Here is a 16,485-nt window from a genome sequence, read left to right as displayed (position 1 = left end):
ATGCTGCCATGCATCCCCAAACCATAACCGATCCACCACCATGCTTTACAGTTCCAGTCATGTGCAAAGGATCTAAAGCTGTATTTGGTTTTCGCCACACTTTTTCGCGCCCGTCTGACCCATGAATGTTGAATTTACTCTCATCCGAGAATATAACAGTATTCCAAAAAGGGATTTCACTTTGGATATGACTTTTAGCAAACTCAATCCGCTTTTTGCGATTGACTTTGCTGATAAATGGTTTTTTTCTTATAGAATTAGAGCTTAACCCGCCCTCATGTAAGATACGGCGTATGGTTTGGGGATTGCATGACTTAACTATCTGCTCCTCCATCTGAGCCTGCAGTTTTGGAGCGCTTATTTTCGGATTTTTTTTTACTCTGCGAATTATAAGCCGTTTCTCATGCACCGTAAAAGTTCGTGGCCGGCACTGCGAGCCATATTTTCAAGAGTACCATATTTTTCATACTTCTCTAATATTTTTTGAAAAGTTACAGGGCTTCTGTTAATAAGTGTAGCTACTTTACGGATTGATTTCCCTTCGGTGGAGTGCTTAATTATTAAGTTTTTTAAGTCCATCGAGAGTTCTTTCCCACGTGGTGCCATTACTAGTTTATAGAGATGATAATCCTCATTTAAATGACTTAACTTAAGATTTTTTTCACTTACCTATTAAGTTAAATATAAAAGTGTAATCAAAAACACAAACTTAGCGAGAAAAACTTAAAATCGGTGCTAAATCTCTGAACAAAAACTTTTTGTGTACTTACTTTTGTAACATGATTTTGGTGCACATGGTTGAAAGTAATGAGATAACAAAGAAAGAAAAACAAATTGTGCCGTTATTTTACTATCAAGCAATAGTATGAATGATAAGGATGACTTGTCAGGTGCAATGGAAAGTAATTCATTTTAAATCAACTGTATTTTTAGGTTTGACATACCACTAGTTAGGGTGTATACTAACTTTTGTGACTGTGTGTAGGTGTACAAAAGTTTCAGAAAAGGAAAACAAACATTTTGAAAATAATATTTATGCATTAATAAATGCATATATGTATAAGTAAATTAAATTAAAAAATGTTCAGTATTGCAGCAAGAAACTTGTTTCAAGAGGAGTTAAAAGAACATCAAAGCCCAAGGGTGGTTGTTAGAAGATCCTTGAGGGACAGTTCGAACCCTCTGGGGTTGCCTCAATGGTTGTAAGTAGGTACTTGTAAATTTACAAAGATATTCTAAATTTGTTTTTCTAGTTTCATTAAACAACTTGATTCTTAGGTTTCAAAAGTATTATAGAGTTAACAAGGTATTTGCTGGATATTCTCTCTAGGTCCTGTGATCCAGCTAAAAAAAGTTTTGCGATTCCACCAATAACAAAATTGAGTGCTTGTTTGCGTTTCTTCGCTGAAGGAGGATACCAAACGGGCGGGGGTGGGAAAAGACTACAATGTTGGACTGGCCCAACCAAGTTTTAGCAAAGTGCTTGCCGAAGTCATAAACGTTTTGAAGGAGCAACTATGTCCAGAATGGATAAAAGTATGCCAAACGGCCGCAGAAAAAAGAAGAGTTGCGCTGGCCTTCTCCTCAAAACATAACTTTCCTGGCATTTTAGGGTGCGTTGATGGAATGTTTAAATGTTTATTTTTTCCATTCTGTTTATGTTTTTCTTGGTGGTCCACACGAATTTCCACCATTTGCCAAAAGAATGCCACTTCCTCCTTTGTTTTCTTGTGGAAGCCACACTCAATATCGCGTTGAGCCTCCATCAAATTTAAAAGCATTTCAAGCTGACTCTTGTTTGTCGTTTTTGACCTTAACATATTTGAAATGTTATCAATTATTATTGCAAAAAAAAGAAAAACTTACATTTTATTTTGTAACTCTCCAGCTCAATTGTCGGGAACAAACTCGCTCCAAATGAATTCGTATTTTCCCTTTTTTCGACATTTAGAATAGCTACTTTTTTTCCCGGAGTAGCTATTTTTTCCCATATTCGAACTTGTTTAGAATAAGAGAAATTGAAAAGGGAACAAAATCCCCGGGAATTTTTTATTTAGAATGAGAGAGTAGGGAAAAGGGAAATATTTCCCCGGGAATTGCCATTTAAAATTGGGCTGATAGTTTCCTGCAGCGCTATTAAGCTAGCATCACACTACCAGTGAATTCACTGACCACTGACAGGCAGTGACGTCACAAAAACTGACGTGATTTTAACGCCAGTGAAGCAATTGCTTGTCAGTGGTCAGTTGAGCAAAAAAGGTTATCACACTTACTGACAGGCCCGTGCCAGTGTGTCCCAAAACTCACTGACACCTGATGCTAGTCAGTGAATTTTTTTCCGAGTCGATCAGTGAACTGACGCCTTAAAAACTGACTATCACACTACACTGACACATGATTCACTGGCACATAACACTGGCAAGTGGCGTCAGTGAAATTTACATGAAATTGGGTCAGTGAGCAGTTTTGCTATCACACTATACTGGCAGCACTGAATATCAACAGCCAGTGGCTGTCAGTTTCTTGTTTTTGTTTATATTATGTAGTCAGTGGTCTTGTGTGGACGCATAAATAAATTAAATCAAAAAAAAAATAATATCTGTGAACACTGTGGCTGCGTTAAGAATGTTGGAAGAAGAATTGTTCGAGATGGCAGAAACTGCAACGATGGTTTATTTGGCGGGGTGTGTGTTGGAAAGCATCAGCGACGATGATGACGACAGGAGAAAGCGTCGACCGCGTAGTGTTTGGCAGAAGAAATGGTTGAAGCGCAGGGAAAAGGAAGGGTTTTGTGCCAAGCTGCTCATGGAATTACGGGAAGAAGAGCCGGATCTATATCGGAATGTAATGCGCATGTCGAGCGAACAATTCGATTATTTGCTCAATTTAGTGAAGCCACATATTGCAAAAGCCGATACAAAATTCCGGCAAAGCATTTCAGCGGAAGCACGACTCGCACTCACTCTGCGTTACTTGGCCACCGGCGAGAGTTTTAATTCCCTGCGACTGCTTTTCCGCATAGCGCAACCAACTATTTCTGCCATTATTCCAGAAGTCCTCGACTCCATTTACAAGATTCTTGTCGGTGATTTTTTTAAGGTTTGTTTCAATAATGATTTGTCAATAATTTGGCGACTGGCGATACAAATTGATGAATAATAACTTTCCTTGTCGTTTAAATAGAAGCCTTTTCCAAAAAATGAAGTCGAGTGGGAGGCGGTGGCAAAGCAGTTCTGGGACAAATGGCAGTTTCCTCATTGTATTGGTGCTGTGGACGGAAAGCATGTGGTTATAAACGCACCACCTAACGCTGGAAGTCTTTATTACAACTACAAAGGTACGCCCGGTGCATTCATTAAAAGATAGATTGAGAATGCTTATTATTTTTTTTTTGATCTATAGGCACGCATAGCATTGTGTTGATGGGAGTAGCGGATGCGGAGTACAAATTTTTGTACGTTGACGTCGGTCGAAACGGACGCTTTTCTGATGGTGGTGTTTTCACCCGCTGCTCATTCAGCCAAGGCCTAAATAGGAGTGAGCTGCATTTGCCCCCACCAAAACCATTGCCTTTCAGAGAAATGCCAGTGCCCTATGTCCTCGTCGCGGACGATGCCTTCGCCATGCAACCAAACATAATGAAGCCTTACGCAAACCGAGGTTTAACGATGACCCAACGTGTTTTCAACTATCGTTTATCTCGCGCACGTCGCATCATTGAAAACGTGTTTGGTATCATGTCGGCGCGCTTTCGCGTCCTTCGGCATCCTATTCTCTTGGATCCCGAAAAAGCAAAGCAAGTGATTCTAGCGTGTGCGGTGCTTCATAATTTTTTGATGACGGTGAACAAGCCAACATACGCACCAGCATCTGCATTCGATCAATACGATGCTGAAGACAACCTTTTGAGACCGGCTGATTGGCGTGCTGAAGCACCAACCGCATCGATGCATGCACTGCAACCGATTGGAGGGTCATCAGACAACGCGAAAAAGATACAAGAGGAATTGATGCATTATTTCACAGGGGAAGGAGAATTCAATTGGCAATACTCTCGCGTCTAATTTATTAAGTTTTAAAAAGTTTAGAAAATTTAAAACAATTTTATTAAAGTTTGTTTGTTTTATTAAAAAAATAAGTATTGTTTTCCATGGTTTTTTGTAGGAAGTTAATTTATTTAAAGATTATTTTGGTGGTGGCGATTCTTCAATAAGTTCTTCAACTTCCATATCATCCAAGTCAGTCCACGTACCATCCAAGAAAATAGTCTCTGTACGCATTTGGACCGTTTTTGCCGATTCAATTTTTGGCTCCTGAGAAACAAAAAACGAAAGTTTAAATTAGTTGAAATGTATTACTGAAAGAAAAGTACCAATGGCAGTTTCTCCACATTTCGTGGTGGAAGCGGCAACCCCAAGGACCGGGACGGTTTTGGCCGAATGACACGGGATACGGTAGATGGAGACAGAGCAGCTGGCGAAGTTGATGACTCCGGAATGTTGCTGTCGACGTCAACTATGACAAAACTTTGTGAATCTGAAGCTCGAAAGGACTGCAAGCAGCTATACATCGTCTGCGTTATTTCCATCTCCATTTGTTCCGCTTGCTCCGGCCTTAGCATTCGCAAACGGCCCGCAATAAGGTCACCGAAAACACAAAAATGGTCCTTGCGTATGATGGTTTCAGAGCGGTCTTCCAATTTGTTCAGCAAATTTAGGGCCGAATCTTTAATCATTGCAGAACGTGAAGGTGTAGGCGATGGCATAACGGATGTTTTTGATGTTGCTCGCTTGCGATGTTGAAAGATATTTGTCGGAGTCCGGGGAGGTGCATCTCTATTGTCGTCTGTCGCCTGCGTTGCTGCCGCTTGACCCAAATCGTTCAAAAAGGTTTGATCGGTCATAGGATTATCCTGCAATTCAAATTAACTTAATAATATATGTTAGCAAATTAAACTGGAATTACCAATTCCAACGTGGAGATGGACTGCGATGACTGCTGCACATCGGCCGATTCTAAAAACATCAATTCCGAATAATGGGGGTATTTAGCTGTAGCGGTTCCGTCTATAGCACCTTGTCCAGATTTTTTGGTGCGTTGCTTGTTCAAAAAAGCTTTAAAATTGCTTCGTAGATTATTCCACTTTATTTTTGCTTCTTCGATCTTGATCGTGTCGATGTTTAATTCCTTCACGACTTCCCCCCACAAATCACTTTTTATATTTGCGCATTTATAGTCTTGGTGGGTGCAGTTCCAAAGCGGTGGTCGCTTTTCCACATGCTCTATTAGAAACGTCTCCTGCTCAAATATCCACTTATGGTTCATAGCCCTCTCACGCTTAGCCCGCTTCTTGGCTTTAATGGATGCTTCGGAATCAGCCATGTTATTGCCTCCACTCATTTTATATAAATAAAACCTCCTGCAGAAAACATACAAATTTCAAAAAAACCTGCCAGTTCACTGACAGGATTTCAACACTGACAGCACATGAAATTACATGGGTTGTCAGTGATGGGACACTGTCAGTGTACTGACGCTCTTGTCAAAAAAGTCTGCCAGTTGTCCCATGTGTCAGTGACTACTTATCACACTTGCCATTTTTCGTGTCAGTTACTGACGCAATTTCGGCTTGTCAGTGAACACGTCAGTGCACTGACATACTTCACTGACGTCCCAAAACTGGCTATCACACTACGCGCAACCACACTGACGACTTTGTGACGTAATTTTTACGTCACAGCCTGTCAGTTGTCAGTGAATTCACTGGTAGTGTGATGCTAGCTTTAGGCTGAAGGAATCAAACAGCTGGGGTGGAATCGGCTAAGGTGATTGTTGACTATCAATTTTTTGATAGTCAAATTGACTATCAGTTTCATTCCGTCTGTGTAAGATGATTCAACTCAATTCAATTCGATTGAACAATTTCAGATTCAAATTGTCAAAATTCGTTGTTGCCTTGGTGAAATTCTAAATTGATTCTTATAAAATATCTAAATAAAAGTTTCAAATTGACTGATTTTGAATAAAATTCTTACTTTTCTTGCTTTTTTCGAATGTTGTAAGCTTTGTCGGTCACAGGAATGTGTTTTTTAAAAGAAACAAAGTGATCTAAGAAAATTTTCCAGTCGTTTGTGTAAGCGTCTGGTAGCTCTATTCGGAATAAACAAATTTGTTTGAAAACGACTATCACATTTTTTTGTGATAGCTCTTTAGGTATCAATTTGACAATCACCTTATGTAGATCAAATTCGATCATTTTGATTGTCATTTATCAACAATCACCTTAGCGGATTCCAACCCTGGTTGTCAAAACCTTATGGTCACAGCAACACAACGAAATTGATTCCCTCAGATATTATCTGGGTAGACACTGACTACTGCACTCCTACTTTGAGCCTTAGCTCTGTATAGAGCCATGTCTAGTTTTGGCATCCCTGCCAAACTCGTCCGTTTGTGCAGGATGACCATGGAGAATTCACGCTGCTCCATAAAGGTTGGAAACAACTTAACAGAACCTTTCGACGTCAAAAAAGGTTTTAGACAAGGTGATGCGCTGTCATGTGATTTTTTTAACATCGTGCTTGAAAGAATAGTGCAAAGCTCACGCGTCAACACTAGAGACACTATCTTTCAAAAGTCTGTCCAATTACTGGTATATGCTGATGACATTGCCATAATCGAAAGGACTCAACGTGATGTCAATGGGGCTTTTGTGAGTATTGAGGCAGAGGCGGCAAAAATGGGTTTAACGGTTAATGAGGGCAAAACAAAGTACATGCTGTCGTCAAGGATAGACACACAACATCAACGTCTTGGTCAAAACGTCACCATCGACAGACGTACCTTTGAGGTAGTCAAGGACTGCGTCTACCTAGGCTCCCCTATTAACGCAGAAAACAACACCAGCGCTAGGATCAAATGCAGAATAACTCTTGTACCGCTGTTTCTTTGGACTAGAAAGCAATTGAGTGGTAAAGTCCTCTCTCAAGGGACCAAAGTGTCGCTATATAAGACCCTTGGACTATGACTAAAGCGGATGAAAGCACCTTGGGTCGTTTCGAGAGAAAAGTTCTTGGCGTGATCTACGGTCCCGTATACATCGAAGGGGAGTGGAGGAGAAGATAGAACGACGAGCTGTACAGCGACATACACTAAGCCAGAAATGTAAAAGTTCAACGACTAAGATGGCTGGGTCCCGTAGAGCACATGGAAACAAATGCTCCGGCACGGAAAGTCTTCGAATCAACACCCACAGGACAGTGCAGTAGAGGAAGACCGCGAATAAGGTGGCATGCACAAGTGAAAAGTGACCTCACCCAAATGAGCTGGGGACTGAGCTAGATGGAAAAGTTTGTTGTGTGAGGCCCTAGTTCACGTAGGACTGAAGCACCACCTTAAGTAAGTAACTAAGGTTCTGATTGATAGATCCAAAAATATAATATTCCGATTAATTACAAACACAAAAGTATTGAAATTTCAAAATAAATAAAATATCTTAGTACTCATCAATGTTTAAAATAAACGAGTTGACAAGATTCCATAAATTTGTGTTGTTTTAAAAGGCTTTCATTCTTAAGTTAGAGAAATAATATTAAAGATATTTTTAATAGCATAAATAGTGAGTAAGGTTTATTTCTAACAAAACAAGTAACACTAACAAGTCTTGATTTAAATTTATTTCGAATCTAAAGTGAGCCTTTTAAAACTGTTGTTCAACAACCTCAGTACGCAGACGTCTTGCTAAAGTCTTACGCAGCTGCATCGAAGCCGAATTCTTCTCTGAGTTACCAGCACCGCTCAACAAAAGCTCTTCTGAATCACCATCTAGAATTTTTTGTGCGACTTGAGCAGATGACGGCCGATCACTTTTTTCAGCTGAATCGTTCAATTGTTTGGCGCGAGTCTTCTTCTTAATAGCAATTATTTTATCCCTTTGTTCTCGGAGATATTGTTGTCGACTTTGAATATCTTCTGGATCAATCTTAATCGTATACAACAACAAGAATACAAACTTTTAAAAAGAAGGCATTTTAAAAATGTAAATCAGTTAAAAACCTTTTGATGTTCAAAAAATATATTGAGTCTTTCGAATTTATCAGCGACTTCTGGTTCATCGGGTGTGAGTGCCGCCTCTGGTGTATCGAAATCCTTTTCAACTGATTTAGCTATGATTTCCTCAGCTTCCGGAAATTCTTCAAAAGATCCTCTAAATTTAATTCAAATTATGTATTTTAATTCGGGCTTGTTTAGGTGCAGACAAAATTTAAATATTACTCTTTTAATGCTTCTTCTTGGGTGTCATCCTTCTCCGAGGACATGGATTGCTGCCTTCTTTCTATCAGGTCTAATGCCTGCAATTGAATCTCCACATTACGTTGGGTCATCATTCGGATGAACATTTTGATATCATTTGCTGCCCAAATCTTAACAAAAACAAAATAATAGCTCATTTTCTAAATTTCCTCTTTTGGAAAACAAAGGCCTTTACCTGCTGAAACAGTCCCTGATGAAAATTAAACGAACCTTCGCCCTTCTGGGTGCGACCTTCTAAGCAAGCCATTTCGAATTGTTCCGGAGTAATCTGCATTTCCTCCATAAAACTGCCCAACATAAAATCCACCAGATTCTTGTATTCATCGTGGATTTTTGTGTACTCGGGATTTGTTTCGTTTGGTTGAATATTCGGATCAAAAACTCAAGGAAAGAAATTAATTCCACAAAAGTTATTTGAAATATTTTAAAAAACTATTTTATTATTTAACTTACTCAATGATTTCTCTTCTATAAAGGTCTGCAATGGAGCATTCCAAACAGGGCCATGTAGAAAACATACCAAGGAATCAAACACCCAGGAGTTATCTTCAGCCATTCTTGTAGGTTCAAAAATTATTCCTAACTGAGTTCTTATAGAGTTGACGAAATGTTTTTCGTATTGGCCAGTTGCATGGTTTTCATTGTCAAGGAAACCTATTCGAATTAAAGTGCTTCACAGGGTCGCAAGAAATAGCTCAAAAAGGCTGATGCTGATTTAAAAAATGCTATCGGTTAACTTTAAGACAGTTTTTGAACAAATGCGATTATACTGAATTTAAGTTCAGATTCGGTTTTATATAGAAAAATGTATTATGCGCTATTGGAAGATTTATCTTTGAAAAATTTATAGAAAATGTGAAAGGTCTTATTTAAGTAAAAGTTACAAACATAAGTAGACTACGTCGGATCCATCGGATCGGATAGGAGCTAAAGACCAGATATCGCTCTGAACAAGCAACTCTAACGATTTCAGTCATGCGCAGGCCTCACAAGCCAGCCATGAAAGGAAATTTTAAAGTTTGATGAAAATACAAGTAAATGACAATCTCCCCCCCGCCAACGAAATCAAAGCTGATGTGACAGCCCAGGAGATGGGATGGAATGGGCTAGGCAGTAGGAGGATTGAAGGCTGTGATTTCTACTATGGGAAGTGTCTACTCGATGGGAGGAAGCACTTATTTGAATGTGGTTTTGCTGTCAGAGGGAATCTAAAGCGAAGAGTTTTAAGCTTTCGGGAAGTAAGCGAAAGAGTGACGACAATCCGCATTAAGGCTAAATTCCACCACCAACGCGCATGCCCCGACGAAAGTGAAGGATGATAATAACAAAGAAGAATTCTACGAGCTCCTAGCCAAAAACTATGATATAATTCTCCTGGGAGATTTTAACACCAAAATTGCTGAAGAAGGCATCTTTGGTAGGTAAATCGGAAGGCATAGCCTACACGACATCACATCTGGAAACGGTATCAGGCTTATCAACTTCCTAGACGCACCAGTTTCCCGCGCCAAGCTATCCACAAAGGTACTTGGCGGTCCCCCGATGACGAACATGCAAATAAATCGATCATGTTGCTATTGACGGAAGACACTCTTTTAGCATACTTGGCATTCGTACGTACAGATCAGCCAACATAGATTCCGACCATTACCTAGTTGGTGCTAAACTGCGCACACGAATATCCATTGAAACTCTTAGGCGAACAACAACCTCAAGGAGAAGATTCAATGTTGGAAAACTTCAGCAGGAGGATACCACCAATGCCTTTGCCAACCGAGTATCCCTAGAGCATGCGAGAAGCCCTAGACCCACTGGCAGCTTCGCAAACAATCCATCAGGAGTGCTGCAGAAGAGGTGCATTGGATTCTCTCAGCCGCCACCAAGGAACCCCTGGTTTGACGCCGAACGTGCTCAGTCAAACAAAGCCAGGATGAAGGCATACAGATTGCGGCAGCAAAGGAGGACACGATCTTCCCGCCAGCTCTTCGTCGACAAGAGAAGGGATGAGAACCGCTTGCTCAGAAGAAAGTAAAAAGCCCATGAGCAGCGTGAAGTCGAGGAGATCCAGGGATGTTTTAACAAGAAACAGGGCGGGGCTTTTATAGAAGATTCAAAAAGAAAACAAAAGAATTCACTAGCCGCCCTGGAGCCAGCAAAGATAAGGAGGGGAGAGATCATTTCAACCAGCTGCGGCATTAGAATTTTCTTGACAAGTCATTTATAGCTATCATTAAAAGTTTCTGTCATTGAAAAAAAATTCCTGATTAAAATACACCGAAAAACTTTTACTGACAGAAATCTGTGATTGGAAACTGTACCACAAATCAGTGGAACAATTCGTTTCCCTTTTGAACATAAAAGTATCAGCTGTTCCGGAAAATAGAAAAATACATTTTTAAAGAAAAACTCAGAAGCAGTCAATGCTAAAAATTGATGAATTCAACGATTCAGCCAGCGAGCAGCCACGTCAAATCCATTTGGTTGACGATCTAGAGTTCCACCCACCCGACCAGAGTGAGATCAAACTAGCCATCACCAGACTGAAGTCGAACAAAGCGGCCGGTGATAACGGTCTGCAGGCGGAGCTTTTTAAGTACGTTGGAGCAGATCTGGTAAGAAGCATGCACCAGCTAGTTACTAAAATTTGATCGAAAGAAAACATGCCCGACGAGTGGAATTTAAGCACCATCTGCCCGATCCGTAAAAAAGGTGGCAGCCTTCTCTGCGTCAACTACAGAGGCATTAGCCTTTTAAACATCGCGTGCAAGATCTTGTCTATCGTATTATGTGAAGCCATTTACTCACGAATTAATTGCCCCTCACCAGTGTGGCTTCAGGCATGGAAAATCTACCTTCGACCAAATTTTCACTCTAAGCCAAGTCCTGGAAAAGACCCAATAACAATGAAAATGTAGACAGGAAGGAATTATACCTTGCTATGTTGAGACTAATACGATTTATCAGGATGACGCTGGAAAATGCTCGTTGCTGCGTCAAAATTGGAAGAGACTCGACCAAAACCTTCGAAACCACCAGAGGACTTCGACAACAAGGTGATGTGCTGTCATGTAGCTGCTTCAATATTGTTTTTTAAAGAGTGGTGCGCAACACCAACGCCAATACAAGTGGCACCATCTTTTAAAAATCCACGCAATATCTTGGATATGCAGATGACATCGACATCGACATTATGGGAAGAACCAAACGAGAAGTGACCGGGTGCTTTCTCTAATGTCGAGTCTGATGCGAAGAAAATGTACCCTCTCCCAGGCGGATGAAGTGTTGGTAGCTTCGAGAGGAAGGTTCTGCGTACGATCTATGGTCCGGTTTGTGTGGACAGGCAAAGTAGCATCTGGCGGAGAAGATTTAATCAGGAGTTATACGAGCTGTACAGCGACTTGCCACTGGTCAAAAAACTGAGTGTACAACGCTTAAGATGGCTAGACCATGTCGAGCGAATGAGCATCGAAGCTCCAGCCCGTAAGGTATTCAACGCCTAGTCTGAGGGAACAAGAAGCAGAGGCAGTGATCCGGTCGAGTGATCAAATTAAGGCCGACGCACGTCTACTTGGTATTCGAAACTGTAGGCAGCAAGCTAGAGATCGAGTAAGCTGGCAAAAGTTATTACTTGAGGCCCATGAGCACAATGCGCTGTAGCGCCAACTAAAGTAAAGTAAGTAAGTAGACTACAAAAGAAGTTCTAATGGTGTCAATCTAGGTTCTTACAACCAATTTATTTGATTTTTAGTTACGATACACTCGTATTAGATTTTTCCCAAAAACCCATAACTTACCCTTATGGTATCTAAATTCATACAAAAACTGTAAGGGTTCAACAAAATGTCATGTATTAATGTAATAATAGTAAAGTCGATACGATAGTCAAAAAAGATTTATGAAATCCTGACTTGCCAATTTAATTACAAAGGGTATTAAATCAAAATCATGATTTTTCCCAAGAGATTATAAATTGGTGTAATAGAAAGTTATGAAATCTGTTAGGTAGTTTTATTAATTAAAAATGACTTGAAATAAAAATAAAATAAATACAATTTTAATATGCGTGATATTTTGATTTGTGGTAAGGAAATTAATCTTTTAACATGACCTTTAAAAAAGTAGTTAAGCTCAACTTCCATAATCGTTAGCCTGCCGAAACGGATTTTTAATTCTAAATATATTTAAAGCGTTTAATTATTTAATCAGTATAGATGTTCTGACTGTTGTGAGATCTGAAACGACTTCCAAGTGAATAGCCTTAGTTGCTAAGCAGATAAAAATTGCAAAGTAACCTTTAAGATTTTTTGCAACGCGCACTTTCCAGGACTTGATCTCGATTGGACCTGCATAGTCAACGCCGATATGACTAAATGGTCGAGACCTACGTACTCAAGCTGCAGCCAAATTTCCCATTAACTGCTGCATTTTGGATGCCTTTCGCTTTTTCGTATTTGCCCAAACCAGTATCGTTGTCGAATGTAGCTTATCATTTGTTGGATACCGCCATGAAATGTGTTCTTATGAGTATCTCGGACAACCAAACTCGTAAATTGATGGTTGAGATTCGTAGGGAAGCAGAGAGTTCTCCAAACGTCCCCCCTAGCGTAGGACACCTTTAGCATCGATGAACACGTTTAACGGACGTAAGGCTTTTGGTGTTTTATTTTCACGAATTAGTTGAATTTCGGTTTCAAACATATCCTTTTGTGCTACTTTGGCAATGAATAGGAGGGCAATTTCCAACTCTTTTGGTTTAAGTGATCCTGTATTAGGTACCAACTTGGGTCGACATTTTGTTATGAAACGATAACAGGTGGCGATAATTCTGAAAATCTTGAGAAGACTCGAAAAGTTTTAGATTGTTTGTAATATGCTATCACCTTTTACCGCATACATACCTACTAAATGCTTTTATTGTACCTTGTTCATCTACAACGTCTATTTCGGTGGGTTGATCTAGAAGATCGAATACCCATTTTTTCGCAGAAGCTCTGGACCGTTCCAATACGACGTAAGTGACTTCAGTTCCGATGGATATGCATCCATGGACGTCAGATCGGCTGGGTTATGAAGCGTTCCGACATGTCCCTAGCAATCGATCCCCACTAACCGCTGGATTTTAGACACAAGGTTGGATACGAATGTGGTCCATTTGGCGGAAGTGGCACGTATCCAGGCCAGTGCAATTCTGGAATCTATCGCAAGCAATATTTTCTTCAGTATCTTGCTTCTGAAAAGGGATCTCTTATATCTCCCAAAATATTCAAACTGCGAACTCAGATCTGTAATTTGAAATAAAGCTTATTGTTTCCACCTGAACTTCTAAAGTCGCCAAAAAAATGTTTTAATCAAACTACAGCTGAACAAATTGTCTGTTTTGTTGTTTTACAAAGTATTGAGTTACACTTTTGTCCATTTCCAATTATATTTAATTTAAGTAAACAAAAAACAGCACTAATAAATCATTTAATATGTTTTTGGCCAATTTAATTTTATGTATTAACAACATTTATTTGGATTGAAATTAAAAAGCTATACAAATCATCGTTTTTAAACGAATGCCAAAATGAAGCATTTAGATGCACCTGAGGACCAAAATGAAGCATTTTGATGAACCGGAACACTAAATGTGAGAATGTGTTTGGTTTTTGCATCATTTCACGCACACTTTCTCACATTAAGTGTGCAGTTAGCTTGTAGGCAAACCGAAATGTCGGTCTGAGATTCTGATCTTGGTATTTGAGTATTTTGGGTATTTTTGGGTATGTTTTGTGCTACAGGTTCATCACCATTTTCTGAACGTCTTATTTCAGGAAGGAGTATTTCGGCGCAAACTTCACTACCGAGCAGTAAATCTATGGGTGCAGGCTTATAGAGATGAGGATCAGCTAAAGAAAGGCCTTTCAAATGTTTCCAAATGCCAGGTACCACTCGATGGGTCGGGAGATGGCCAGTCCACGGCTGGATGGCAGTCTCGAACGTTGAGTGGCGTAAGGCAGATCTAACTTCGACGGAGTATTGCGCAGTGCCGTTGTTGACCAACCCTAACCCGGATACATCAACATTTGTACACCTTCTTTCTAATTTGAAAAGTTGTGCTGCTGCTTCAGTGATGAAAGACCTTTCTGATCTTGTATCGATCAGAGCACGTAGAAGACGTAACTTACCATTGCTGTTGTATGTGTGTGTTGCTTTAGTTTCATGTTGCTGCTTGTCATGTAGCAGATAATGGTGTCTTTGTTGACAAAAATAACACGATGTGAAATTATAGCACGTTGCAACAAGATGCCCGTAGGACAAAACAATTTTCACATATCCTTAGTTTGGAAACAATTTCTTGTCGACATTTAACATCCATGTTGAGTAATTGTTGGCACCTTCTCAATGTATGTTTGCCTTAACTGCACAGCTTACAAGTCAATTGCTCCACGGTGTTGCTCTTGTCTGCTTTTTTGGATGGCTGTTTGACGACCTGATTTGCATTTTGTCTTAGCTGTTTGTAAGCGTGGCCTTGTTTTTAAATATGGCTCCTCTTTAGTCCGGAATGAACATTCGAGTATATTTATACGAAATATAATAACAATTGATATTGACAAGTATCTACTGTTGATTTCTATAATACTTTATTGTATTATTTGCTTTGCTTTCATCACCTGAAATTAAATTGAATAAGAATTTTACTATGCATGATATTGGTGGAATGCGTTCAATGGTAAGGGTTTTGTGTAACCAAAAGGAAGGGCTAAGGGTGTGTCATCTAAATGCACAAAGCCTATTGCCTAAGATTGATGAGTTTCGAGATGTTTTTGAGGGTTCTGGTGTCGAGGTAGTTTGTGTCTCAGAAACTTGGCTATCTGAAAGCATAAATGATAATATGTGCTCATTGAAAGGCTATCAAAAGCCGTTTAGATATGACAGAGCTAACCGCGGAGGGGGTGTTGCAATATTTGTTCGTTGTGACATACAATGTAAACTCCGTTGCAGCTCAGAACAAGGAAGTGAAATTGAATATCTGTTTATAGAAATTGCAGGCGCTCAAAGTAAAATTCTGGTTGGGTCGGTTTATAGACCAAACAATAATATAAATTTTCTGCCGCTTATGACATTACTCGAAGTTCTGACTCTATCATGTCCTGATATATTAATATGTGGCGACTTTAATAGTAATTTGCTAACCCAAAACGATCTGCTGGATAGCTTACGCACCTTCAGTTTACACCCCGTTAACTCTATCCTACCTACTCATTTTTCTAATACAAGTTCTACTCTTTTAGACCTATTCTGGGTGAGTGATTTAAGAAAGGTTATACATTACGATCAATTATCTGCCCCAGCCTTTTCTAGACATGATTTAATCTACTTAGCTTATGACTTTGACTTACAGGTCGTTACTCAAAGTTTCCAATTCAGGGATTTTCGAAATATTGATATTGAAGCGTTAGAGGTAAATGCTAGAAACATAAATTGGGATACCATCTTTAACCTGCCCTCGTCAGATCTTCAAGTCGATTTTCTCAACAAAAATGTTAAGAGGTTATATGATAACTTTGTTCAGGTACGATCAAAAGTCGAAGAAGCGGCAAATCAACCTTGGTTAACGTTGTATATCCGTTCCCTTATGATAAAGCGCGATCTTGCATATAAGGTTTGGGTACGATATCGACTATTAGAACTAAGGCGCACTTACTGCTCGCTACGTAACAAGGTGGTAACCGAAATAAGAAATGCCAAAAGGCGTAGTTTTTCAAATTACCTAAGCCATTCACAAGGAGGTCGAAAATTATGGGCAAGTCTGCGAAACTTTGGTTTATGCAAGAGTAAATTGTGCCTCAGCTCTGAAATAGATAAAAATATGCTGAACGAAAGATTTGTTAGTTCTTCTGTTGAAACCTCAAGTGCTTCAAATTCTCATTACCATGAAGTTGCTGGGCCTGCGTCAATAGAACCAATTGCCATCTCTGGTTTCGGTTTTTCCTCCGTCGAATCTGCCGATGTTGTTGAATCAATTCTCTCAATTAAATCAAAAGCCGTTGGCATTGACGATATACATCCATCATTTCTCAAAATTTTACTGCCTATTCTTCTACCATACTTAACCCATATTTTTAACTTCATCATCATGTCTGGTCACTATCCTATGCAATGGAAGCTAGCAAAAATCTTACCTATACC

General features: G+C 39.6%; 3 protein-coding genes across 3 annotated transcripts; 1 reads left to right on the top strand and 2 right to left on the bottom strand.

Annotated features, from left to right (window-relative positions):
• The first annotated feature begins 2,448 nt into the window (after positions 1-2,448).
• Positions 2,449-4,064, top strand: LOC129940470 (uncharacterized). Its single transcript, XM_056048819.1, has 3 exons — positions 2,449-3,099; positions 3,184-3,337; positions 3,403-4,064. The coding sequence occupies exons 1-3, from the start codon at positions 2,626-2,628 to the stop codon at positions 4,062-4,064; spliced, it is 1,290 nt and encodes a 429-aa protein (XP_055904794.1). The 5' UTR covers positions 2,449-2,625.
• A 107-nt stretch (positions 4,065-4,171) lies between these two features.
• Positions 4,172-5,778, bottom strand: LOC129941983 (uncharacterized). Its single transcript, XM_056050773.1, has 3 exons — positions 4,966-5,778; positions 4,373-4,912; positions 4,172-4,313 (listed from the first exon to the last, which is right to left on the bottom strand). The coding sequence occupies exons 1-3, from the start codon at positions 5,398-5,400 to the stop codon at positions 4,185-4,187; spliced, it is 1,104 nt and encodes a 367-aa protein (XP_055906748.1). The 5' UTR covers positions 5,401-5,778; the 3' UTR covers positions 4,172-4,184.
• Positions 5,779-7,586: 1,808 nt separating this feature from the next.
• LOC129939800 (cilia- and flagella-associated protein 36) lies at positions 7,587-8,923 on the bottom strand. The gene is made up of 5 exons (XM_056047955.1): positions 8,767-8,923; positions 8,489-8,694; positions 8,275-8,423; positions 8,056-8,206; positions 7,587-7,981 (listed from the first exon to the last, which is right to left on the bottom strand). Exons 1-5 carry the CDS (start codon positions 8,867-8,869, stop codon positions 7,700-7,702), a joined length of 891 nt encoding a protein of 296 aa, XP_055903930.1. The 5' UTR covers positions 8,870-8,923; the 3' UTR covers positions 7,587-7,699.
• Positions 8,924-16,485: the final 7,562 nt, after the last annotated feature.

The sequence above is a fragment of the Eupeodes corollae genome, chromosome 1, assembly GCF_945859685.1.
Source record: "Eupeodes corollae chromosome 1, idEupCoro1.1, whole genome shotgun sequence".
NCBI lineage: Eukaryota > Metazoa > Arthropoda > Insecta > Diptera > Syrphidae > Eupeodes > Eupeodes corollae.
This window is presented reverse-complemented; position numbering and strand designations above follow the sequence as displayed.